This window comes from Arachis hypogaea, chromosome 4 (assembly GCF_003086295.3).
Source record: "Arachis hypogaea cultivar Tifrunner chromosome 4, arahy.Tifrunner.gnm2.J5K5, whole genome shotgun sequence".
NCBI classification, from domain to species: domain Eukaryota; kingdom Viridiplantae; phylum Streptophyta; class Magnoliopsida; order Fabales; family Fabaceae; genus Arachis; species Arachis hypogaea.
In genome coordinates this window covers 260301-284327 of record NC_092039.1, presented here as the reverse complement: position 1 = coordinate 284327, position 24027 = coordinate 260301, and the positions used below count along the sequence as shown (strand labels likewise).

The 24027-nt window shown below is 35.4% G+C and overlaps 4 protein-coding genes across 9 annotated transcripts; 2 read left to right on the top strand and 2 right to left on the bottom strand.

Moving 5' to 3' along the window:
- Positions 1 to 156: 156 nt before the first annotated feature.
- Positions 157 to 4587, bottom strand: LOC112795526 (putative glucose-6-phosphate 1-epimerase). 4 transcript variants are annotated; one of them, XM_025837484.3, is made up of 10 exons: positions 4322 to 4587; positions 3163 to 3453; positions 3006 to 3080; positions 2711 to 2767; positions 2472 to 2632; positions 2213 to 2353; positions 1633 to 1735; positions 1437 to 1536; positions 791 to 1035; positions 157 to 466 (listed from the first exon to the last, which is right to left on the bottom strand). In XM_025837484.3, exons 2-9 carry the CDS (start codon positions 3265 to 3267, stop codon positions 821 to 823), a joined length of 957 nt encoding a protein of 318 aa, XP_025693269.1. In that variant the 5' UTR covers positions 3268 to 3453; positions 4322 to 4587; the 3' UTR covers positions 157 to 466; positions 791 to 820. The 4 variants fall into 4 exon arrangements, with proteins under 4 accessions (XP_025693269.1, XP_072089891.1, XP_072089890.1 ...); XM_072233790.1 differs by having other exon boundaries at positions 3163 to 3435; positions 4322 to 4549; XM_072233789.1 differs by having other exon boundaries at positions 3163 to 3396; positions 4322 to 4549.
- A 1360-nt stretch (positions 4588 to 5947) lies between these two features.
- On the bottom strand, positions 5948 to 14566 carry LOC112795524 (uncharacterized). Its single transcript, XM_025837480.3, has 20 exons — positions 14072 to 14566; positions 13593 to 13972; positions 11643 to 11687; positions 11463 to 11544; positions 11300 to 11368; positions 11043 to 11213; positions 10898 to 10963; positions 10344 to 10412; positions 10131 to 10253; positions 9932 to 10002; positions 9493 to 9714; positions 8785 to 8891; positions 8550 to 8644; positions 8435 to 8476; positions 7651 to 7797; positions 7510 to 7558; positions 7360 to 7409; positions 6541 to 6602; positions 6391 to 6442; positions 5948 to 6309 (listed from the first exon to the last, which is right to left on the bottom strand). Exons 1-20 carry the CDS (start codon positions 14261 to 14263, stop codon positions 6304 to 6306), a joined length of 2100 nt encoding a protein of 699 aa, XP_025693265.1. The 5' UTR covers positions 14264 to 14566; the 3' UTR covers positions 5948 to 6303.
- Positions 14567 to 16284: 1718 nt separating this feature from the next.
- LOC112795525 (ubiquitin receptor RAD23b) lies at positions 16285 to 22291 on the top strand. 2 transcript variants are annotated; one of them, XM_025837481.3, is made up of 12 exons: positions 16285 to 16569; positions 17112 to 17273; positions 17657 to 17695; positions 17798 to 17871; positions 17958 to 18008; positions 18531 to 18708; positions 18800 to 18934; positions 19015 to 19077; positions 19574 to 19621; positions 19704 to 19813; positions 20064 to 20142; positions 20390 to 22291. In XM_025837481.3, exons 1-12 carry the CDS (start codon positions 16504 to 16506, stop codon positions 20504 to 20506), a joined length of 1122 nt encoding a protein of 373 aa, XP_025693266.1. In that variant the 5' UTR covers positions 16285 to 16503; the 3' UTR covers positions 20507 to 22291. The 2 variants fall into 2 exon arrangements, 1 of the variants encoding a protein (XP_025693266.1); XR_011880547.1 differs by lacking the exon at positions 19574 to 19621 and having other exon boundaries at positions 16287 to 16569; positions 19015 to 19104; positions 19682 to 19813; positions 20390 to 20818.
- On the top strand, positions 21224 to 23880 carry LOC112795527 (ylmG homolog protein 1-2, chloroplastic). Of its 2 annotated transcripts, none has more exons than XM_072233792.1 (2): positions 21224 to 22168; positions 23679 to 23880. In XM_072233792.1, exon 1 carries the CDS (start codon positions 21484 to 21486, stop codon positions 22126 to 22128), a length of 645 nt encoding a protein of 214 aa, XP_072089893.1. In that variant the 5' UTR covers positions 21224 to 21483; the 3' UTR covers positions 22129 to 22168; positions 23679 to 23880. The 2 variants fall into 2 exon arrangements, with proteins under 2 accessions (XP_072089893.1, XP_025693270.1); XM_025837485.3 differs by lacking the exon at positions 23679 to 23880 and adding an exon at positions 22625 to 22891.
- The last annotated feature ends 147 nt before the right edge of the window (positions 23881 to 24027 follow it).

Genomic DNA, 24027 nt, shown 5'->3' with positions numbered 1-24027 from the left:
CTTGAATTGGGATTGCAGCATCAGAAAATATAGCAGCCCTTTGGTTAGTTATTTGATACAAAACACTTATCATGGAACCTCATGAGGAATTAATTGTAGGGCAGAGAAAGCAAGCACGATTAAATAGTAAACTAGTTGCATTCGAGGCAGAAGAAATAGTGCAATAAATCTATTATTATCTATTAAGGAGAGGGATGTTTAGAAAAGAAGACATGCATCAAGTGCGTTGTTCTAATCTTCCAATGGAAAATGCTGCGTAGATCTACAAGTATACTAAATTCTTTCCACCAACTTAGTTCATCTCCGGCTCAAGCTGCAGAAGACACTCGAGGCTAAAACCATATACACAATTTCGGTAGTAGTGAATCCGCCCTCAAACCTCAAGAGATCCAAGCAACAATTTTCTGGCAGCACCGCTAACACAACAAAAGTTCCTTCAGGAAATACACCTAACTGCATCATATACCTAATTCAGTAAAAAATGGATTAGGTGATAGGAAGCAGATTGCAACACACTGAAAAGTTTCATGAGAATGCAGGGGAAACTCGTGTGTGTGTGTGTGTGCGTGTGTTGTTGTTGGTGGTGTTTGGTTTTTGGATAGAATGTATCCAGGTTTGATTTACATAGATGTAAACCAAGAGAGAAATTACACCACTTATTAGATTCCATAAAGATAAGCTTCACATAAAATCTGGAATAAAATTTCCAGCTTTATGCCACATATCACGCCTGATAAAATCAATACAAAACTGAAAACTTTTGTATTCCATAAAAAAATTGATGAAAAACCTGTACAAAGACGAAGGCAATCCCATTGATCTAATAGCTCAAAAGTACTCTCTTTGGATCAAGTTGGCCACTGCAATAACTGGAAGGCACCGCACATAATTCCTGCCTTCCTTTCCACTCTTCACCAGGTTTGAGAGTAATTGCTTTTTCTACACAAGCAGACTGGACACACAGCATATTTTTATATTCATCATCCCCTAAATCTGCTATGGTCTTTGCTTTTTTGTCCCATGGATTCCATACCACTGCAACCAGACATGATATTGCTATCAGCCACTGGATAAACAACTTTTGAATGCCATATTGCAGACACAAGACAGAATCAGCTTCTTATCTCAAAGTTTCAAATAACTCCACTTTGCTTATATGTGTTTTCACTATCTTAGTACAAAATAGAAACAAAGCAAGCAAGCATGTAACTTCATGAAAATCTATCCCAAATTACAACTTCAATGAAATTAGATTTGCTAAAGCATTTTGTTTATTTTAGACTAGGGGACCATGCATGCATCAAGTGAATGATTGAATAGTATACACGCAAGCAACCTATCCATATTTATTGCTCTTCTACTTCAAACATTTACCATCTTGTGTCAAATTTCATCATTCTTCCCATAAGGAAGGATATTAACACTGCTAGACATACCAGCATCAGGAAGCCCATCTTTCCGCAATACAAAAGTTCTTTTCCTTTCGTGGTCAATGATGGCAATTTTTGTGGGGGTACTTAGGTATACTTTGTGTACCTTTAGCATCATATACACCAAAACGCAACAGTTAAATATTTGAACTGATGAAATATTAACAACTCAAGAACTAATCTGGTGATCACAGATACTGACCTCGGATTCGAATGTTATGGCATCCCCTTGTTCAGTAAATCGCACTTTTTCCTTCAAGTTGTCCAGGTAATCCAGTGTTTCTAATCCTTCTATTCGCACTTCACTGTACATCAGCATGACCACAGTTAGCTAGCAAATTGTGCAAGTCACAAATACCAGAGAACAATGTAATTCTGTTCCCACATCAGACAAGGCCAAAAATTTACAAAACTAAAAATAAGCATAAAGTAAGAACAGGTTAAGCATCTTATATTTGTAGTCAATCATCAAGTAAGACTACTAGTCCCAAAAGCTTCATAAAAGATAACATATATAAGCACATTTTAGCTTCAAAATAAAATGTTAATATTGATCTTAGACACCCCACAAGTATCATGTCTGCAGTAAGTGTATAAACAATGAACCATATTATGCACAATTCAAATGACTAGAATATGTGATGTGATTCTGTACATGAGTGCATACTCTGCAGCTATTGCAGAAACACAAATGGAATTGAGAAGGGTCAACAGCTAGATGTCATAAACTAGGAGGGAAATATTAGATTAAACCAAAAAAGTATCCAATGCCATGGTAAAACCTGATGTCAGTAACATAGAGGTATGTCTGATAGGCAAATGTGAAAGTAAAGGATTTTCCATCCGTATTTGTGTTTCGAATGCGGGATGTCATCATCAAATCTCCCGTAGGTGCCAAAGCTACCCTCAGGCGAAACTCATATCTGCAAGCAAAAGTGAAAGTGAAGAAAAAGGAAGTTCAAGAAATACTACAAGTGTATGACAATATTAAGGGCAATTTTTGAAAGTTACATGAGTGATTATTAAAGTTAAGCCACATACCTGTGAGGCCAAGTCCTTATATCCTCTTCAGAGTTCTTAAGAATCAAATCAATAAAAGCTCTGGTTGTGCTGTTTGTTGGAAATGGAGGGGGATTAGGATCTAAGGTCCAAAACCTGTTCCTTGCAAATCCATGTAGTTCAAGAGGGCCATGATTTGAAACCTGCATATGGAGAAGATAAACTTGACGAAACAAAAGCAAGAGGAATTGAAATGTTGAAGCTGAAGAAGATACACGTACTTGAGGAAAGCATAACGGAATACCTCCACGGATAGATTTTGGAGGCGTAAAAGTAGCCTGCAACGATTCATGTTAAGAAGAAAGATAATGCAGGGTTTAAGTGACAATTTGAACTCAATGAAAGATAGCATTTAAGTAAAGACTCGATTCTCAGCCATGTCTAGCAAGATCTAGCATGAAAGATTACATACAAGCACCGAAAATATCCAGCATGCATTCTGAATTTCTAATAATAATGATTTGTTGAATATCACAGAAAAGGAAATGCAAGCAATAATATGGAGAAATGACGCACCTTACTACTGACAAAGAGCAATTCTTCCCCAAGTTCATTCTTCCAAGATGTAACCTGACCTCCGTACAAATATACCTGCATCATCATCAAGATCCATATTGTATTATATTAAGAAAAACACACACAATGCATGTGAGAAAATGAATTGAATGATGACCTCCGCGGAGAAGCCACGAACTTCTCTGAGAACGATCTTCTCGAGGCCATTAACGCCCATACACTGCTCCACGTACACCGTTTCTTTTGGCCGTGACTGTGACATCTTTCTTTCTTTCTTTCCTTCTCTCTCAGATTCAGGAAGAACTAACAATAATCTCCGATGAATGGGGTCACCGCACAATGCAGCTTCCTCAGCTTTATATATATAGCTACCTCTTCAAACTCTCTCTTACTATATATTATATAATATTATCATTTTTTCAGCGGACATCTATATATCGTATAAAACCTTCAATTATAATAAGCAAATTACACATTACACATCATTAATAAAATCCGCCATTCTCTTCTCTTTTCCCTAACATATATATGTTGCATTCTTCTTTCGTGCAATTTTTCTCTTAACAAGAGCTTATAATTAAAATATATATATATATTTTTTATTCGAAGTTACTTCATTACTCATTTGTCTGTACACTTTATAAAATTGTTCAACTAAATTAAAATTCCACTTTCAGTTCTTAGAATCATAAAATCAAGAGAAAAGGACAAATAGATCCTTGAACTTTTTGGTCCGCAGACATTTATATCCCTAACGATTTGAAAATACATTTAAGTCACTGACTTTCTCAAAATCTGGACAATTCCTGAGTCTAATTTGTCATATTTTAAAAACTCTTCCACGTGTATATCCATATATCGGCCAGGCAGTATAATGGAAGCCATGTTTGATTTTTTTATTGGGTTTGCCAGACTCAAGTGAACAAAGGGATCGATATGTTCAGATTTTGAGAAGGTCAGTGACTTAAATGTATTTTTAAATAGTTAGGGATTTAAATTTATTTTTCCCCTTTTAAGAAAGAAAAAAAAGAGACATAGGTAATAAGTCAAACTACGAAACAAGGGAGATACACCTTTCCCGTTTTTCCCATATCATTTTATCAAATAAAATAGTTAAAAGGAAAGGTGAAGGAAAAGATGTTCCGTCAATGAAAATTTTAATTAAATAAATTGAGCTGCTATTTTTCTAATCCGAGTGTATATTTTGTTGGATCGGAGTAGATTTTCTAAATAATAAAGTTGCAAGATTAATGTAATGTGGATTGTGAAGTTGGCAACAAGATAAGACAACACCAATAACTAACCCCGCATATTACCTTACAATAGATGCCAAACACGCATGCACTACTTTGTCACCAGAAAAATCTGCAGCTACCTTTATTTTAATTTCAGCATTTGTTTGATCAAAATATGAATTTTTGAGGTACTCGATCGTCAGCAGGATTCTCAAAATATAAGAGGATCATCGGATAAGTGACATATATTTTCCTAATTAATTAGAATATATATAAGCTTTTTACATCTTGATGATGAGGTTCATTCATGAGTCCGGACAGTCCAAAATTCATATTAGATTTCTTCCAAATTGTGTAGAATCATAGAACTGTCTTTATCACCATTTAAAGAAGGAAACATCACTTCTTAATCACAATGTCTCATTATTGATCGAGAAATGAGCTAGCTAAATTCAGATCAAAGTGCTATTGCACATCATTTGTAGCTGTCAAATAAATCATATACTATATATGATAACGGCGAAGGGAAGCAACAACAGGAAAGAAGGCATCAAAATCTACAAAATTGAAAATTTTGACTATAGGGTATAGGATATAGGATATAATTTTATTACGTATGCATACATGATATGAAACACTATACAAATTTATACTTTTACTAAATAAGATATAAATATTTAAATGAAGTTTTTATTTTATCCAATAATAATAGATAGAATACAAAGTTCAAAATAATTAATGTTTTTTATATGATGATAACAAGGCCACGCATAGCGACACAGACTCAGATCCTGAAAGTAAAAGGCGACATAGTCCTCAAAAGCCACGGATCCTGTAATGAATTATTGCTACTAATTTGTTGATCCTCAGTTCCTCACACACAGACCTATTCGACATGTTAACTTCAAGTTTTGGAATACGTTATATTGACGTGAATACCACATTATATGCGTAGCTGAATTATTAATTTATAATTAAATAGGAAAATCCGGGAAAGTAAAAAACGGATGAGCAAGTGCATGAAGCAATCTTGGAATTTGAAAATGAAGTTGCCTAACTTGCCTTTATTTTAGGGTGTCCGCTGTTTCTTTGCTTTCCAGTTTACAATTGTTTCCGCGTTAAATTTGACCATCATTGGATCCTTTTTTAGTTCAATATAGATGGCGTATGTGTGTGACATTGTCCCAATACAATTAATTAAAAAAAAGGCATGCTTTGATATATGATACGATTTAATTAAAAGTTAATTCTCTGCTTTTTTTAACGAGATTAAAACTTTATTTCTTATATATCTAGCATGTATAAAGAATGATTTAGTGTATATTTGATGGTGCTATACTGCTATTCACATGAACTTGTCAGTTGTCACCATGACTCCATGATATAAAGAAACCAATACAAATAAATCATCACGATCGTTCAAGCTCACTGGTACCAAGCACATGATCTCATATATTACGATGTGAGATCTATATATTGGAAAGAGAGTATTCAGTGGTATTAGTTGTAACTAGATAATAGTATATATAATATGTGATGTGATGTGTATGTAATATTTGTTTTTTTATTCAAAAAAAAAAAAAAAAAACAGACCCGTCATTAAAGTAGAATTTGATTGTGTCATATTTGTGTTTCGCTATAGCGTAGATTAGTACACATTGAGGACTGAGAAGTTTTAAAGCATATTCTGAAGAGTGGAGTTGGACGTTGCATTAACTTATGTTTTCCTTTGAGATATTAGTTGGGGGTTCCGAAATTTCCGTGTGATCATAATTTACAAGCAGGAAACAACGCTAAAATCATTTACAAAAACAATTATAAACAACGATCTGCACTAAAAAGAGAACTACGATAAAAGGTTATATCACCTACATAATTAGAAAGACCTAGAAGTTAATAGATCAGTCCATATATCGTCTACACAGTTCGTATTCGTCATAATTCCAGTGCCTTCTGGCACCTTTGCTTTAAGTGTCCAAGAATAGCTTATAAATCCAAGCATCCACTCAAACAACGGAATCACTGCTGGATTCCAAATCCAAGTATGCATTTCGAGAAGGAATTCATACCTAAGACATACAAGAAAGTTAGAAAATGTCAAATACATAATCTAAAACATAGTTTAAATATGGTGAACATATGTTGCTAACCTGAGCGTTATCTGTCTTCAATTTTTGAAGCTCCTCTTGGGTACATATCAGCCTACATGTCACAAAGGAAGGTTTAACACCCCGATAATTAACCATATAATGCATGCGATAATGCAACAACTATATTATATAAATAAATAAATATAATACCTCCACTGCAACTCGGTTATCTCATGGAGTAACTCTTTCTCCCTATCGTGAGCTGCTTCAAGCTGCATTAATGCATAAACAATGTTTTCCTTAAGCAATAAAAGAAAAAGGAAAAGCTTCTATACAGGCATTCATGTAAGAAATATTTTTTTTTAAAATAATCTTGGGGTAAATACAAAAGCAAGAAATACAAAGGTAAGACAGCAAGAAAACTCAGCAATTCAGATTATTTCCTATCTAACTACTGGGGTATATCTTGCCAGGAAGTGTTTATGAGTTAGTGTTTGGAGGGGAGTAAAGAAAACAGGAGGACTTAAAGAATAAGATCGAGTTCATTTTACTCTTTACACTCTGCCATTCTCTCTCTTCCTTTTCAAGACCCCAACTCACAAAAAGACCCTTTATAGGAGGAAGGGAAAAAAAAGAGGTTCCATGTATCTTACAAGCGTACAGGATTTGCAGCAAATGACCTCTAGAATACCATTGTCACATATAGGTAATTGACCTTAATATTGGCTCTACTTTATGTTTTAATTATTCTTTTTTCCGACCAGATGGGACTAGATTAGCACCCTAAGAACTTTGTCAAAATTTGCTGCTGTTATAATTTGTAATTAAGCTAACCTCCTAAGCTTTGTGTACTTCTTCATAGTTACAAAAAATTAAATTTGAAAACACCCCACTTTAGCATTATTTTTATCCATTATTGAGGCCAATTTTCGTGCAATACAGCAAATACACAAGTGCTCAGATGGACAAATCTGCAAATAGATTATTATTGAGTTGCAACAACAAAAAAAGTGAGCTGTATTTACATACCAAAGATTTCTCAGTAGCTGCTATTTGTGCTGGGATACACGTGGCATCAGCTGCATGGTTGACAAATAAGAATTTAAAAATGTGCAAAAGGAGGAGTAAAGAAACAGCGGAAATGGGTTTAAAACAAAACATAAAGCTTTGATGGTTAACCTGTGGTGTCATTTGCACTGATTTGCTTCATTAAATTTAAAATGCTCTCCTGTTAAAAGATCATGAAAAAAAAGAAAAAAGAAAAAACCGGTTACACTTGGATATTAACTGAAGGAGACATCACCATAAGGCTGAACATACCCTTTGAAGAATATTTGTCTGCAGCACAGAGTGCAACACCGGGAAAAGTGAACAGCCAGAAAGATTTGATGATATAGTAGCATCAGATGCTGACAGTAACGGTAATGGTGAAGGCAGAGGAGCAGGAGCACTATGCTGGCTAATAATCTACATAACCCACAGTTTAGAAAAAGATGATGCCAAATTAAGAATTATATTTGCATGTTAAGGGCATATGATATAGTAGCAGATTTATATGGTAGAACAACACTTAGTACTAATCTAATTAACAAAGTTAATACTACAAAATCTAAAGCCACATTTTTCTATAACAAAATGGTAGTAACACTTTTGGATAAATATAGTTGCAAATCCAGACTCTGGTGTCTCTTCTATAAAGTGAAAGAGAAATAAAATGTCAATTTGGATGGAGGCCAATTATTTTTAAAATTGTAGTATACACTTGAACACTGTTTGATCTAAGAAAAACTATAGATGAAAGTATTATAAAAGACTTAATTATTAATCGTAATTTATGTCAGCATGTCATTACGTTTTTTGATCTATCTATTCCACCCTACCTAGTGAAATTTGCTTAGTTTGCATACATTCAAATAAATTCAGGATCAATGTAAAAGAGGAAAAACATATTTGTTTGGAGAAAAGGACTAGCCCAGAACATAATATCCTTTGGGGATCTTCCCCACCTGAGGAATGAAAACGGGAGGGTTATGCACTTATTTACGAAACCTCAAAGCCACCAACCTATCTACCGGGAGAAAAAAATTATAAAAAACCCACCAACCTGCATACTGTGACTCTTTTGCAGTACAGGAGTAGGGGCCACCTGAATAAGAGGACTTCACTTAGTATTCAGTCTTTGTGAACATAAAATGATAAATAAGAGAGTTATTACTCACCTTTTCTGGGTCAACATTCTCAGATGTAACCTTAAAACGTCCTCTCTGCTGAACAACTGGTATCTTTGCTTTCTCATCAGTCTCTTCAGCATTAGCTGCAAGAACAATGACAACTATTACGAAATGCAGAAGTAACCATTGCATGCTTCAAGATATTGGCAACTCTATATCAATTGTTTTCTGTTTTAGCACAAAAATATTTGCTGCTTCCTTGAACATGTGTATAGACAAGTACCTGATGATTTTGAGATTTTAGAAGGAAGTTCAGTAAGCACGTCCTCTCCTGTCTGTGAATTTGCATTGCCACTTGAGGTGCTCTGGGGCAGATTGGGTGGCTTCTCACTGTCACTCATATTGCTAAATAAGTAAATATAAATGCTGATTGGAGATGGAATGAGATAATGAAGTGGTTGAATGAAGGAAATAAGGGCATTATAGCAGAGTACATCTAGATAGGATAAATAATCGTTTTTTTAAATCTCTATATAAGTTCTGGTAATTGAAGAGGAGAAGAAGTTGTATGGTAAAACACAGAAAGGTGCACAACCTATGTTATCCTTCTTTAAAAAGAAGGGGGCCCTTCAGAATTTCAGGACATTTCATTTTAAAAAAATTGCATATTTATAAGACTCCTGAATAAAATATGAAGGATGATTGAATACAATTATGATTTCTGTGCTTCCTCGGAGAAAGTTGGATTTAACTTGTTTCACAGTGAATATCCATCATAATATGCATATTATTTACAATCATCAAACGCAAAAGTATTTCACCCAGATTTAAAAAGAAAAATGGTCAAGCGAACATTTTGTTTTTCCAAACAAAGGAACAATTTAACTAAATGAACTGGAAAATAAATATAATACTATAAGAACATGGAATATTCATAATGAAATCACCACAAAAATAAATAATTAAACTCGCTGCATTGTTTAGCATTCACCTTTCTGGTCGAATTGGTGGAAGAGTTACTTCAGGTAAAATGCTTGATGAAGATCCTCTTCTATGAAAAGAATGGATAGCCATACCGTTTTCCACATCAGATTTTTCTCCCACATTATGGTCCACACGATCATCAAGACAGGAGGGAGAAGCTAGTGAAATGCTTTGTTCATGGCTTGAACTGGTAATGCTAGAGTCATCGTCAGATTTTTCAAACTTGATCCTAGAATGGCAAAACATGATAGTAAATTTAATTAACTTGATACTACCTTTATTTGATTTTAGAGACAGCTATCCTTTATTTAAAATATTTTTCAAGCCATTTAGATAAAACTATTGGTCCACAACTTTATAAGATTTTAATCCCAACTTTAACAGTTTGAATATGTCAAGAAAAATGGTTTTACTTGTCTGACATCAGATAAATGACAGAAACGTACTTGGCATCATTTACTGTGTAATCAATTCCTGGAACAGAAGCTGATTGATTTTGTAGCTCATCAATATCTTCCTGTGAAGTATTACCCATTAGAACTACCAATTAAAAGAAATTTGTTAACAGGGAGAATGGAGAAAAAAGCAGATATTACTAAGACTGCAAATATCATCATGAGACAGAAAAAATATGTCTATAGTTACCAGATCAACACTTCGAGAGGGATTATGACTTGCACTCGGCTTATCTTGTACATCAAGGGAAGATAAAGAAGCTGAACTTGCTACATGATTGATATCTGATATAGCATCATCAAAATCATGGATCTAGAAGAAATGAGAAATCTAATCAGTAATTTCTTAACTTCAAGAGTCTTGTCTTCATTGGAAGAAGAAAAGATCGGGCATCATGTTTACCAATGAAGCCTGAGCCTTCATATCATCAAGATTGAAGTTCCAGCCACTAATTCCCCGTTTGTATTCATTCTAAAGAAGATTAACACCCTTAATGTTATAAGCTTGCTACACTGTGAAACCACTATCTCAAACAACTAAAAAAACCATAAATCATTCTATGAGCAAATAAAATAAAAGAATATCTATCACATCATTCTTCAGTTAGGCAATACAGCATATTTTGACAAAATGAAATATACGAACAGCAAGATTTTCTTACTCAGCTTCTGTTTTCCTGATGTTGACCAACAATTGGGTATAATTCTAAAAGAATTCATAAAGAACATACTGAGGTGCTTGTCATCTATGTGCAGAGGAAAGTGGATACTAGTTTATTTTCATGGGAATGAGAATAGATATCTGTTTTATTGATGTAATAATATCAACAAGGAGCACAAGTTGAATTTATCAGTACATATTGTGAGAAAAGAATAAGATTTTGCAGAACAAGTGGCCTAAATTTCTGGCGCAAATGGCAACAGTTTCTGTACACAGTTAGTAATTGTATTTCCTACCTGTGATAATTCCTCCATCTCGCCATCGGGCATTTTCTTTTGTGCAAGCATATCTTCATCTTTTCTCTGCAACAGAAAAGATCGCATTGTAAATATATTTCATAACAAAACAGGAGTGGGGAAATTAGTGGCAATAATATGGAACCTTTAGGGCCTCCATGCGGTCACCTAAAGCAGGCAGCCCCTCCAAAAGTGTTCGTGCAATATAATCATTGGAGCGAGCCTGCTTGAAGAAGGAATGCTTCAACAACTTGCTTGCAGAGGGTCGTTTTGAAGGATCTTTCACTAAGCAACTAGCAATCATCTGCTTAAATGACTGAAAAAGGAAAAATAATATTGTAAGAATAAAGGAACTAAAGAAACAATGAATTAATGTTGAAAGTGTATTCACCATGAGCTGACCTTAGAGAACTTTCTATCCCTCTCGTAGTCAAGGCCGGGGGGTGCATTTTGCAAAGTCATAAGCAGTACCTGGCCATGTAGAAGAGTTAAATCATTAAAATGAGGTGGAAGATGGTTGGCTGAAATAAATAATATTTTGTGTATCTAAAACTAATAAGCGCACCTTCATTGGGGGAAACTTTGAGAAAGGAGCATGACCGTGGGCAAGCTCCAGTGCAGTTATGCCAAATGACCAAATGTCAGCTCTGGAAGAAAGAAAGGAACACTTAGAAATGAATACTAACGCAATGATGACTAGAAAGAAAATGGACAACACAAAATTGTGGTAAAACGATAGACATACTTGAAATTATAACCATGTAGCTGCTCCATTACTTCGGGTGCCATCCTACAAAAGTAAAGAGAAAAAAAAGAAGCAAAAGGTCAACTGAATCTCGGACCCTTAATGACGTTATTGATCACACAATTGTCTATTGAACGATCATGAAATACGATCATAAGTGATATCTGTCCTGTTAGGATTTGGTTGAATTAGTCTTACATTGCTTAGGATAGCAAATGGAGTGGGTGGCCTAGGCTATAAATATGAGGCTAAGTTCTTCATTTGTTTTTGCACCAGTCAGAAACACTTTAAGCTTGTATCTGATTTTTCTTTTCCTCTGTACTCTTTGATTAGAGAGTGTTGTGAGGTGTAGTTAGATATTTGCTTTGAAAGAGTGTGGGTGTACTGGGGTGCCGGTGAGAGAAAGAAGTCTATGTGTTGTAACAATTTTCACATAGTGATATTCTCTGGTTGTCATTTGACAACGGCCGTGGTTTTTTCTCCGGTAATTGGAGTTTTCACGTTAAATTCTTGTGTTGTGATTGTATCTATTTTATTTCTCTGTCAAAGGTGTTTTCTCAAGGGGGAATTGTGTCTTATTCCCAACAAGTGGTATCAGAGCTTCGGTTCGGTGGGATTTATTCTTAGTATGCTCTGTGGTTGCAGCCTAGTCTAATCTCTTTGGTTGCTGTTGTTGTTGCTGGAAGGCAGTGTGACTCTGTGAGAGTGCAGTTTGGAAAAGGTTCTGGCTAAGGAAAGACTTGGTATTTAAGTGTGTCCATTGTGACCCACCTCTCTTTCCTGGGGACCCTTCCTAGTGCACGGTCTACAGTTGAGTTATAATATTCCAGTATACGGTTGCAACAATGTCAGGATATTCAAGTGCTGTGAAGCTTGAAATAGAGAAATTTGATGGAAGAATCAATTTTGGCTTGTGGCAAGTACAAGTCAAGGATGTGTTGATACAATCAGGTTTGCACAAGGCGTTGAAGGAGAAGATCTCTGGTTGCTCTCTCTATGAGAGAAGATGATGTTCTCTAGAAGACAAGAAGTATCCTCATGGTATTACCGCACTGCCATGGATAAGGATAAGTTGTGGCAATCGGGTCCACAATTGCACACGGGCATTGGTTGGCGTTGAGATGCAAGGTGTGTGGCGGAGTTAGGTCGATGGCTGAAGAACTTCCAGGAAAAGCCAATTTGGAAGTTGCACCATGAATTTTCAGCAAGGTTTCGATCTGTACCAAGGCGAAATTCTTGGAGTGGTCTAATTCCAAGTGAGTATACTTTCATGGTGGAGTATGATAGTTCTCTGAACTATGATTGTCGGTATAGACAATGGCAGCAAAGAATTGTCGGTGTTGACAATGGAAGCTGAAGATGTGTGACTATTTCAATCAAGGTGGAGATTGTTAGGATTTGGTTGAATTAGTCCTACATTGCTTAGGATAGCAAATGGAGTGGGTGGCCTAGGCTATAAATATGAGGCTAAGTTCTTCATTTGTTTTTGCACCAGTCAGAAACACTTTAAGCTTGTATCTGATTTTTCTTTTCCTCTGTACTCTTTGATTAGAGAGTGTTGTGAGGTGTAGTTAGATATTTGCTTTGAAAGAGTGTGGGTGTACTGGGGTGCCGGTGAGAGAAAGAAGTCTATGTGTTGTAACAATTTTCACATAGTGATATTCTCTGGTTGTCATTTGACAACGGCCGTGGTTTTTTCTCCGGTAATTGGAGTTTCCACGTTAAATTCTTGTGTTGTGATTGTATCTATTTTATTTCTCTGTCAAAGGTGTTTTCTCAAGGGGGAATTGTGTCTTATTCCCAACATGTCCCATCCTGTTAGCATGCAGTGTGTAGTTTCAGAAGACATTTTCACAAGCACACATATAAAAAGTGTTTCGTGCTTAGTTGGATATTCAATTATTCATTCATAGTATGGAATAAGGTAGAGAGAGATAATAATTGTTATACCAACAAGGTGTTCCAACAAAAGTATTCCTGGTGCGCTGCCTATCACCGGAATCAAAGAGACAGGCGGAGACACCGAAGTCGCCGAGCTTGATGGCGCCGCGGGAATCGATGAGAATGTTGCCGGACTTGACGTCCCTGTGGATGTGTCCGTGGTGGTGAAGGTATTCTAAACCCTTGAGGACCTCGCGAAGGATGGTGGCAATCACAACCTCCTCGAATCCGTCGGGGTGCGCGGCCTTGAGGATATGGAGGCACGATCCGCCCGCCATGTACGGCATCACAACCCACAGGCTGTGCTCGTTGACGAAGGAGCAGTGCGATTTCAGCACGTTAGGGTGGTCCACCAGCACCATCGTCTGTGCTTCGCGTGAAACATTGTTCTGCCGCGCGCAATAATCACACATCATATCATATATATAGCTAAGGCGATGATGATTAAATTGAAACGGATCGAAATTAATTAAAGGTAAAGGGCGAACCAGATCGCAGTTGTCGCGTTCGAAGTCGAGGATCTTGATGGCGACGATCTCGTTTAAGGGGATGCAAAGCGCGCGGTGGACGGCGGCACTGACGCCGTGTCCAATCTCCTCGTAGAGATCGTAATGCTCGGCGCCGATAGGGTACTTCTTCTTCTCCGCCTCTTTTTCCTTGTCCTTGTCTTTGTCCTTCATTCTATTCTCCGGTTGAAGAATCCTATGCTTTGGAATTTGAATTTAAATTTGAGTATGATGAAAATGAACAAGAGTGAAGATCAGAATACTAGTCAGTTAGACGGAGAGATAGAGAGAGGTCGCGTTAGGTTGCGCAGCTTTCTCGTGAAACTAATGGGGAATGGGCTGGGTTGGGGCTTTCGTTTCATTTTCGAATTGTTCGGACCCTATCTATATTCATTCATTGGTATGGCCGCAGAGAGAGAAAGAGAGAGAGTGTGTGTGTATGTGGATTATGGAAAGAAAGAAGATCCCAGCTCAGCTAAAACTCTTCTCTCCCGCCACCTCTTGTTTCTATTTTCTGTTTCGCAACTAACTCTCACGTGATTCCCACGTGCTCGCTCCTCTTGCTTCTCTTTCGCCCCTTTCGCCCTTTTCTTTCGCTCCCTTGTTTTCTCACTCTTTAAAAAAAAAAAAAAACCATGCAAACAAATTAAAATCTTATAATAAAATGTTTAATTATTTGTAGAGATTTCAGATTTGCTCTGGTTTAAAAAGGAATCAATCCATCAATATATTTCTAAATTTAACACCTGCTATAATTTAATCTAGAGTTTTAATTTATCGTAACTTAATAATTAATTTAAAAAAAATAATACTAAAAACAATATCTAGAGTTACTTTATATAACATAACATTTGTTATTACATATTTGTTATTTCGAAAATTACACTATTATTCTAACGATAATTAACCATATGTCGATTGTTTGGTATAAGAATGAACGAGACAGAATAATATGATTAAAATTTATGGACAATAAATGAACAAAATCAAACTAAATAATTTGGATATTAATATAAAATATAACTAAAATAAAAATTATACTCATATAAACAAAATTTATTATTTGTTTTTCTTTTTAATTGTCACTTACTAATGGAGTCAAAAACTAAGATATATGAGTATGACGAAGCCAAACCCCATATTTATATTACTTTCAAGGGGGCAAGAAGAGGGGAAAGTTGACAAGCTTCACTTTGAACTTGTGTTGATCAATTTAACTAGTTAAGGTTTCTTTTCTTCAAACATTTTAGCACATGATAATATCACTTAGCCACAATATGTATATCAATATCATTGTTAGGTTCTAGGCGTACAGTTTGCACAACATCAATTTTTTATCAAGTTCAAGTTGTAACTAATTTCTACATGATTCTATCTTGTTCCAAATTAATCCATTTTTGTTCTTGTACCTTCTTATAAGTTGAAAAGCTTGACCAAAAGTTGTAACTAACACTTTTTCCCAGTGAGATTGATATTCAAAAGCCTTCGAGAGAGTAATATATACTACGTAGCTAGCAGCTTGTCTCCATTCAGTAGTACTGTGGAAATTTGTAAATATATTAAAAATTTTAGCTAATGAATTTTACATACACAAAAATTTGAATTTCGATATTTATTTAAGGAGACAAGTGAACATAAATTGATTCTAAGTTCGTCCATATTAATGTTAATGTTAATGCCATTATGTCCATCTTTTTATATTATTTTTATCAAGCATCCTAATTTCTTGTGCTTCAACTGTGTAGAAACTTGTTTAGTGTTTTAAAATAATAAATATATTTATAGTTAAGATTAAGATTATAACGAACGTTTCTTTTTATAACTTTTTTTTTTGGTATAATTGTCCAATTCAATTGTTTATAGAGCTAGCTTTGTTGTTGAAAAATATGGCATATGTCTGTAATGATGATAGAAAATTCACATGACAAAAGGGTGATTCTCTGATCTCTGTTTTGCTATCAATGTTAAGAATAATTTTAATACAATAATATTATAATTATTTATTCAAATTTATTCCGTTAAATAACTATAACTATGTTAATAAAAATTGTAAAACACAGTTACTTTATTCATACGATAATATGATAACACATGCTGATCTCTGTACAAATTAATTTTTTTTTTTAAAAAAGTACTTTACAAATTAACACATACTTATCTCCGTTTTTAATTCACGTGCATTGAGATGCCACCTTGCGAATTTAAACTGAAAAAGGAAAACAATTTAAAAAAAAGTAAGAAAATAGAAAAAGAGCGTGTTACATGTGCCGTTGACACGTTCATTCCGTGCAACAGCAGCAGCAACAGTAACGGACGAAGGTGTTTTCTCTCTCTAGGGTTTCACTCACTCTCTCACCACCGTACTTGAGCCGGATCGTTGCCGGTCGCCGGCGTCATTCCCATAAGTCGCCGCCATGAAACTCACTGTTAAGACTTTGAAAGGCAGCCATTTCGAAATTAGGGTTCAGCCATCCGACACTGTCAGCTCTCTCTTTATCTCTATGCTTTTTTGGTTACAATATTCGCTATCAATATTTCCCTTTTCGTTTCCCAATCTTCCATTTTCAGTTACGAAAATGTGTGTTTGATTTGTTGATTGAATTATTTTGTTTTCAGATTTTCTAAGTCTACTCCTTTATTTTGTTTTATTTTATTTTTAATTCAAATCACTGTCGTTGTCGAAATAGTTTTTATTCAAAATTCAGGTTAATTTACTTCATTTTTGTTTCTATTTGCAATGCATGCCTTCATTTTAATGTTTTCGCCAACACTATTGTTGTTGTTGTTGAGGATTTTGTTTCAGATTTGATGTGATACTCAGGTGCTGACGTTATTTATTTATTATTGAATGGCTTTGAGATGTTTTATTCCCATCTTTTCATGACACCGAGGATATGCCTGTTGATTCTAATATCATTAGAAATTGGATTTCTTATCAGGCTTTATGTGGTGTTTGGTAGATTATAAGAGGGTTAATTTTTGAATTTTAGTAGCTATAATTTCCTTGCTATTTTTGCCTTAGATTATGGCTGTCAAGAAGAATATAGAAGATGTGCAAGGCAAAGATAATTACCCATGTGGACAACAGTTGCTTATTCACAATGGCAAGGTTTTGAAAGATGAAACAACATTAGCAGAGAACAAGGTCTCTGAGGATGGTTTTCTTGTTGTTATGCTTAGCAAGGTAGTTTATTCCTTCATGAAAACTTTTTCAAATTATAACACCCTTCCTTCCTCAAAAGTTATCTCAGACTGTGATTTCAGCGCTCATATTTTTATTCTTTTAAATATCGAGATCTATTTTTATGCTTCGTTTCTTTTTTCCTTTTTTTTTTTGATAAAGAAAAGGATAGGAAGCTTTTACTGAAGTTCTATCGCGGTCCAAAAAATTATCTAGATGCTATGCCAAGTATTAGATCTTGTCATATTCCATTATACCGTCTGTTTCAATTTGATGAAGTCAGCTAGAAACATTTCTTTCAATTTTATTGTTATACCTTCATGTTTTGTTTGTTTAGGCATCTGTTACCTCCATTAACCTTCATGTGGCATTTTACTTCTCTACAGAGTAAAACATTGGGTTCAGCAGGGACTTCATCTGCCCAGGTATATTACTTTCTCAATCTTATTGCTTTTTGGAGGTTTTTTCCCTTTCTTTTTTGCCCTTGCCTCTTTGTATTAGCTAGTGGTTGTGCATGCGTGTGACAGCCTGCCAGCAATCCACCTGCAGCTGTATCAACCTCAAATTCCACGCCTGCTCCTGAACCGCCTGCACAAACTCAGTGAGTCTTTAAAAAAATAAATTGATAATTTGTCCGTTTTAATAACGTCAGTGTCACTTCCTATAGTATTTTATTTGGTATTGTAGGGCTGCAAATAACAGTACATCTGGCCCAGCTGTCACAACTACAAATGCAAAGTATGGTTTCTCCTTTCTAGATTTTTTCAAAGATACTATTAGTTAATTCCAATGTACCACAAAATAGTTGTTGACTGAGCAGTGATGACAAGAACTATCCTTTATCAATCTTCACTAATTTAGTAACATATTACATTCAAGTAAAAATGTCTTTGTTCTAATTTGAATTTTAATGTTCACGTTGTTGGTTGTCTTTACCTTGTGAGTTTCATGATAATTATCATTCTTACCAATTTGGCTATGAAGTTGATGTTATAATACTGAAAGCAGCACAGGATTTAATTCAAATACTTTTATTAAATGTCTTTCTGAGGAAGATCTATAGTGTTATTTTCAATTCATGTAACGAGACATTTACGTTGGCTGATCATAGTTTTGTTGTTCGGTTTATTGTGGCTGCATATAGTAAGCAATAATGCTGCATTTTTGGATGCTGAACATTGTGGAATTCAGACATTTGTCATTTTCCACTTTCTTGTTTATAAAGCCTACTCACAAGCTTTCCTACATCATTTTTTGCAGCGTGTCTGCAGATACTTATGGTCAGGCTGCTTCAAATTTAGTTGGTGGTAGTAATCTTGAGCAGACTATTCAACAAATTATGGACATGGGAGGTGGCAACTGGGACAGAGATACAGTTACTCGTGCTCTTCGGGCAGCTTATAATAATCCAGAGCGTGCTATAGACTATTTGTACTCTGTATGTCCACATTGTTGGATATCTTGACTGCTAAAATTTATGTTCACATTGTTGGATTTAGCAACCTTTCTTTCCTTGCTTCTCTGGGCAGGGTATCCCCGAAGCAGCAGAAGTTGCTGTACCAGTTCCTCAATTCCCAGGTAGTCAGACAACTGAAACAGCTGGGGTCACTGCTGGAGCAGTTCCTGGACTACCTAACTCATCTCCCTTAAATATGTTTCCACAGGTAAAACTTATTATGCAGTAACAGATCATCAAAAGTAATTTTCTGTTACTCCGTACTTTACTTCAATCTGAAATTTTCAGGAGACAATTTCTGGTGCTGGTCCTGGACTAGGATCTCTTGACTTCCTCAGAAACAATCCCCAGGTGAGCTTGCTGTTCCATCAATTTTTTGTTCTTTATGTTAGAAGGCATAGTTGTTCCACATACCCAAGTTGCACTAACTTAAAGTACAATATTTAATTTGATGTATTGATGTAACTTGACTTGTGTGCTGTGCCATGTCTACACATTGAACCTTTTGGTCATTGCATGCATTTACTCAAATAATTAATGTTTTGAATTTCGTTTTAATTATACTCTTTTATCTTACTGTATTTGTGAAGCTTTCTTTTAGCAGTTGCAATTATTTTGTTATTTACACATCATTATAGCTACTCAGGATGCAGCATGATTTCAAATATGTCTTGATTGACAAGCATTGCCCAGACAATGCTCTTCAAAACTTTTGTTGTTCATATATAGTTTCAAGTTTTTCCATGTTGCTGAGTGGACTCAGCAAATAAGTTGCTTGTTAATCTGCATCTAGCTTCAAGCTTTATTTTGATCACTCTCAAGCAACTTTCTTATTTATTTTTTTCAGTTTCAAGCATTGCGTTCAATGGTGCAATCAAATCCACAAATTTTACAGGTATTTACTTTCTCCGTTGCCTTCCTCACTTCTGTTAATTTGTTGGTTGGTGACTAAAAGATCAATCAACTTTCTATTGCAGCCTGTACTTCAAGAACTTGGAAAGCAGAATCCCAATCTTTTAAGACTCATTCAAGAACATCATGCCGAGTTTCTACAGTTGATAAATGAACCTGTTGAGGGCTCTGAAGGGTGAGCATATCAACTTGTTGCATTATTTTACATCTTACAACTATCATTACTTCATATCATCATATCATCGTTGTTCTTGATATATTATTTCAATTGTTGGTTATTTTTGCCCACGTATCTAACAAGAAAGTAATGTTCTATTTGTCAACTTGATATCTGATAGTGTAGAATGTTATCCAAGAGTTTATTCCCTTTCTTTGATTACACACAATATTTAAATTTAGAGTTTAACCGTCTTTCTCTCCATCAGTGATATATTTGACCAGCCTGAGCAGGACATGCCTCATGCCATCAATGTGACTCCAGCTGAGCAGGAGGCAATTGCAAGGGTATGTCTTTCTCCGTACTGTATTATGATATAAGAAATGATGTATACTCGTTAAACATCTTCCTAATTTCTAAGCAAAGAATATACTGAGTGCTTTTTATGTTTCCAAGGTATTTAATCCATTTGAAAATTATCCATATTTTGAAACTGAGGATGCAGAAACAGGTCTAAAAAGATTTTTGTATCGCTTGTGTTCACACTTAGTATATATTGATTAATGATTGGTTTCTTTAACCTATGGTTTGCAGCTTGAGGCATTGGGATTTGATAGAGCCTCGGTCATAGAGGCGTTTTTGGCATGTGACCGGGATGAACAATTGGCAGCGAATTACTTATTGGAGAATGCTGGAGATTTTGAGGATTAAATTACTAACTTACGCTGACTCATAGTTTTGTTCGGGCTCGCTCTTTTAATTATTTTTTTGGTCTTCCTTTCTAGAAAAAACTTAATGTGCTTTTCTGGGGAAATTTACTTGGGTAGGGTTTGGATTTTGAACTGGAATTGGATTTGGGATGACAAAACATCGCTAAGAAAATTAGACTATTACTATTCATTTTATATTTGTGTATGACAGCACCTGAGGAATTAGCAAAGGTCCGTCTAATTGTAAGTTTATTTTATTGGTATTGGTAGTTTGGTATTATCAATTTTTTAAGCAACACTAGTTTTACATGCATGGGGATCAACTCTGCTCAAGGTGTTTCCAGTTTTCTTCTATTTTTAATTTCTCTAGTTTCACTATCTATTGCCATTACCTATTCATTTTTGGTATAGTATCCCTAATAACAATAACAAGACCTTCAGGTGGTTGGAGTTGAATTTAGTTTTGAAACGGAAAAATCCATCTCATGTATAAATTCTGGTATTTAAATTAAAGATTTTGCTAGCGATTGGCTTTTAAGTAGTTAAGAGTGGAATGTTTTGCATAGAAAATTAAGCAGTCCATCAAATGTATCAACCTTCAAAGTTTTTCTACTTGTGGATTTTTAAGAAGTAGTAAAACTCTTCAGAATATTGATAAGACCTATGGGTTTAATTGGAAGAGAGGAAAGTGTAACATTGAGTAATATTGAACAAATGAAAATTATGTGGTATTTTCTTTTGATATTTATCTATTTAGTTCTTTTTAATAATTTTATCTAATTTCTATCTTTTAATGACTTTTTCTAAATAAAAATTATTGGCACCCAAAAAAGTTAGATGGCTATGAGAAGTTGATAGCTGACCTTAATAAAACTCGAAGTAGCGCGGCGGCTGCAAGAGATAAAAAAAAAATTGGAGGAAGAGGAAGAAGGTAGCGTTTGGGTTTTTGGTGGCAATCCCGTAATCCCTAATTCGCAGATGGCGACGGCGATGACGATGGCGATGGCGATGGCGTTCTCCCCAGCAACAATGGCTTCCAAGACTCACATGGTCTGCCTCACGCACCCACCCCTGCGTCAATACCGACACAGATACACACAACCCTCACTCTCTCTCACTCCTCTCCGCCGCAACTTCAATCCCCTAATTGTCGCCGCCACATCCACGCAAAGCGACGCCGAGGGAGCACAGCACCTTCTGGAAGGTTCCACCCGCACCCTCACCACCGTCTTCGGGATGGCCCTACTCGCCCTCAGAACCTTCTGCCATCAGCTTCATCCGATGTCCATGTCCATGTCTTCGGTAGGGCCTCTGTTCTTCGCGTCGCTACGGGACAGGCCTAGCGGGTCGCTGAACACGCCGCTGACAGTGGTGGCGGCGGGGCTGGGGAAGTGGCTGGACATATACAGCGGAGTTCTGATGGTTAGGGTTCTACTGAGTTGGTTCCCGAACATCCCGTGGGAGAAGCAGCCACTGTCCGCCATCAGAGACCTGTGCGACCCGTACCTGAACCTGTTCCGCAACATCATTCCCCCTGTTTTCGACACCCTCGACGTCAGCCCCCTCCTCGCCTTCGCCGTCTTGGGCACCCTCGGCTCCATTCTCAACACCGCCGTCGCTTAGATGAAGTCCCACTCGCTTGCTACATAGATACAGGGTTCAGGTATTTTGTTCTGTTATGCGATTTGCTTCTGTTGTAGAGTCATTACTATTATTACAGTTATAGACAGTTGGTTTACTTAAACTTGATTTTGAAGTCAAGTGATTATGTTTGCCAGTTCCCACATTCTTCTTGCTTTATTTCTCCTTTTGCAATACTTATATGTTGCAACTTAGGAAATGAGCTTCATGCTTCTATATTTAGTATGCAACTGCCTCTCAGATCACCAAGAACAAAAGAAACGGAAAAAAGAAGACAAAGACTATGTGTCAAGTCAACCCATTTATGTCCTCATGCAAAGCTTCACTTGTTAATAACATGATATAAGGCCTAATGACCCAATCCATAACAATTTTACAATTTATTAATACTCCAATACTTAATGTACTTTTGACATATAATATATTTCCTTCATCTATAAAGTATTGAATAAAACGAAGAACATGATTGTTAATGCAGGGCAAGCATAACAAAGTGAAAATCCTGAGCAATTTTAGCTATGAGCATATGTGAAGGGTTGGTTTGTTTTAGCTATGCTATGGCACTTGTTGCCTCTATTTTCGTCCGTAAAAACTGAATGTGTTAGAATTAGTTTAGAAATTAAGCAATTACCCTTGTCACAATTGCTTTGACCATGTGAATGGTAATTGAAAAGAACCGATGCGATTGGACAACTATATAAAATGTTTCACACTGTTAATATATCAAAATTGAACTCTTATTTAATACCAGTCCATTAATTTTATTTCATAGTAGGAGGGAAAAGTAAGCAAAAGATCATCAACCACAATATCCTTGCTATTATTAATAAAGAATAACCATGTTTGTTCTACTATATGTTAATGTTGAAGTTTGATATCTATATGCAACAATGTAAGTTTCAATTTTCAAATGGGTGAAGTTGGGTAGTTGTCTTGTTAATTAGGTCACCATGTTTTATTATCAGATTGTATATTTTGGGTTAGCTATAGTTATTGCAATCTTAATGGAGGTATCCTTTAATAGCAGTCCAGCTCAATCTTGCTTATGATATATCAAGCAGGATGGATATACTTTAATATATATATATATATGTAATGGATTCTAGTTATTATGCGTTTTTCTTATTCAAACCCAGAACAAACTCCGCAAGATCTCTCGCAATGATTCAAATTCAATTATGGTGTTACATCCCCAACTAATCTGATAATATCCTCTAGCTAACTCCATAACAACAGCTTCTAGTTAATCTTATCTAACTAACTATCTAGTATAATATCATTTTTTATTTTTTGGCTGATTAGTGATTACCTTAAGATATATATAATCAGGTTGCATGTAAACTGTAACTAGACAAATATATTTTCCTCCGCATTCTCATAACTAGACAAATATATCTTCCTCCTTTCTTGTATAATTGAGAATTGAGATATAACAAAATATTTTCCATTCGAAAATTAATTTGTGTATCATTAGTTCTAGTTTTGATCTATTTAAACAATTCACTGCCTCTCCTCTTCTCCAACATAACCAGGGAGACAAATTGAACAATTAGGAGACAACTGAAGTGTAACGCGCTGATGCAGGATAGGACAACACAATAAAATAATTACGGATTTTTTTTTTTACATAAATAAATGTTCAGGTATTGGGCCGAACCCATTTACATTACATGCATTTTTTTAGTACAAAAATACATTTTTAATTTTATGAGCAAATTTTATAATTCCAACGCCTATAGTTATTTGCATAAATAAATAAATAAAGACATTAATACCAAAAAAATAAATAAATAAAGACAATACATATATAAATCCAGTTTGTGACAATATGAGATAAACTTATTACTTCATTTTCAGTTTTGATAAAAATAAAAAACAAAA

Coding starts and splice junctions, on each gene's coding strand:
- LOC112795526 (XM_025837484.3), bottom strand. CDS start 3,267: ATGTCACAGTCACGGCCAAAAGAAACGGTGTACGTGGAGCAGTGTATG. Junction 2,768..3,005: donor TGCTCTTTGTCAGTAGTAAG/GTGCGTCATTTC, acceptor GAATCGTTGCAG/GCTACTTTTACGCCTCCAAA. Junction 2,633..2,710: donor TTCCGTTATGCTTTCCTCAA/GTACGTGTATCT, acceptor CTCCATATGCAG/GTTTCAAATCATGGCCCTCT.
- LOC112795524 (XM_025837480.3), bottom strand. CDS start 14,263: ATGAAGGACAAAGACAAGGACAAGGAAAAAGAGGCGGAGAAGAAGAAG. Junction 10,003..10,130: donor CCTCTCGAAGTGTTGATCTG/GTAACTATAGAC, acceptor AATACTTCACAG/GAAGATATTGATGAGCTACA. Junction 8,477..8,549: donor AGAATGTTGACCCAGAAAAG/GTGAGTAATAAC, acceptor CCTCTTATTCAG/GTGGCCCCTACTCCTGTACT.
- LOC112795525 (XM_025837481.3), top strand. CDS start 16,504: ATGAAACTCACTGTTAAGACTTTGAAAGGCAGCCATTTCGAAATTAGG. Junction 18,709..18,799: donor CTATAGACTATTTGTACTCT/GTATGTCCACAT, acceptor TTCTCTGGGCAG/GGTATCCCCGAAGCAGCAGA. Junction 19,622..19,703: donor CAAATCCACAAATTTTACAG/GTATTTACTTTC, acceptor TTTCTATTGCAG/CCTGTACTTCAAGAACTTGG.
- LOC112795527 (XM_072233792.1), top strand. CDS start 21,484: ATGGCGACGGCGATGACGATGGCGATGGCGATGGCGTTCTCCCCAGCA.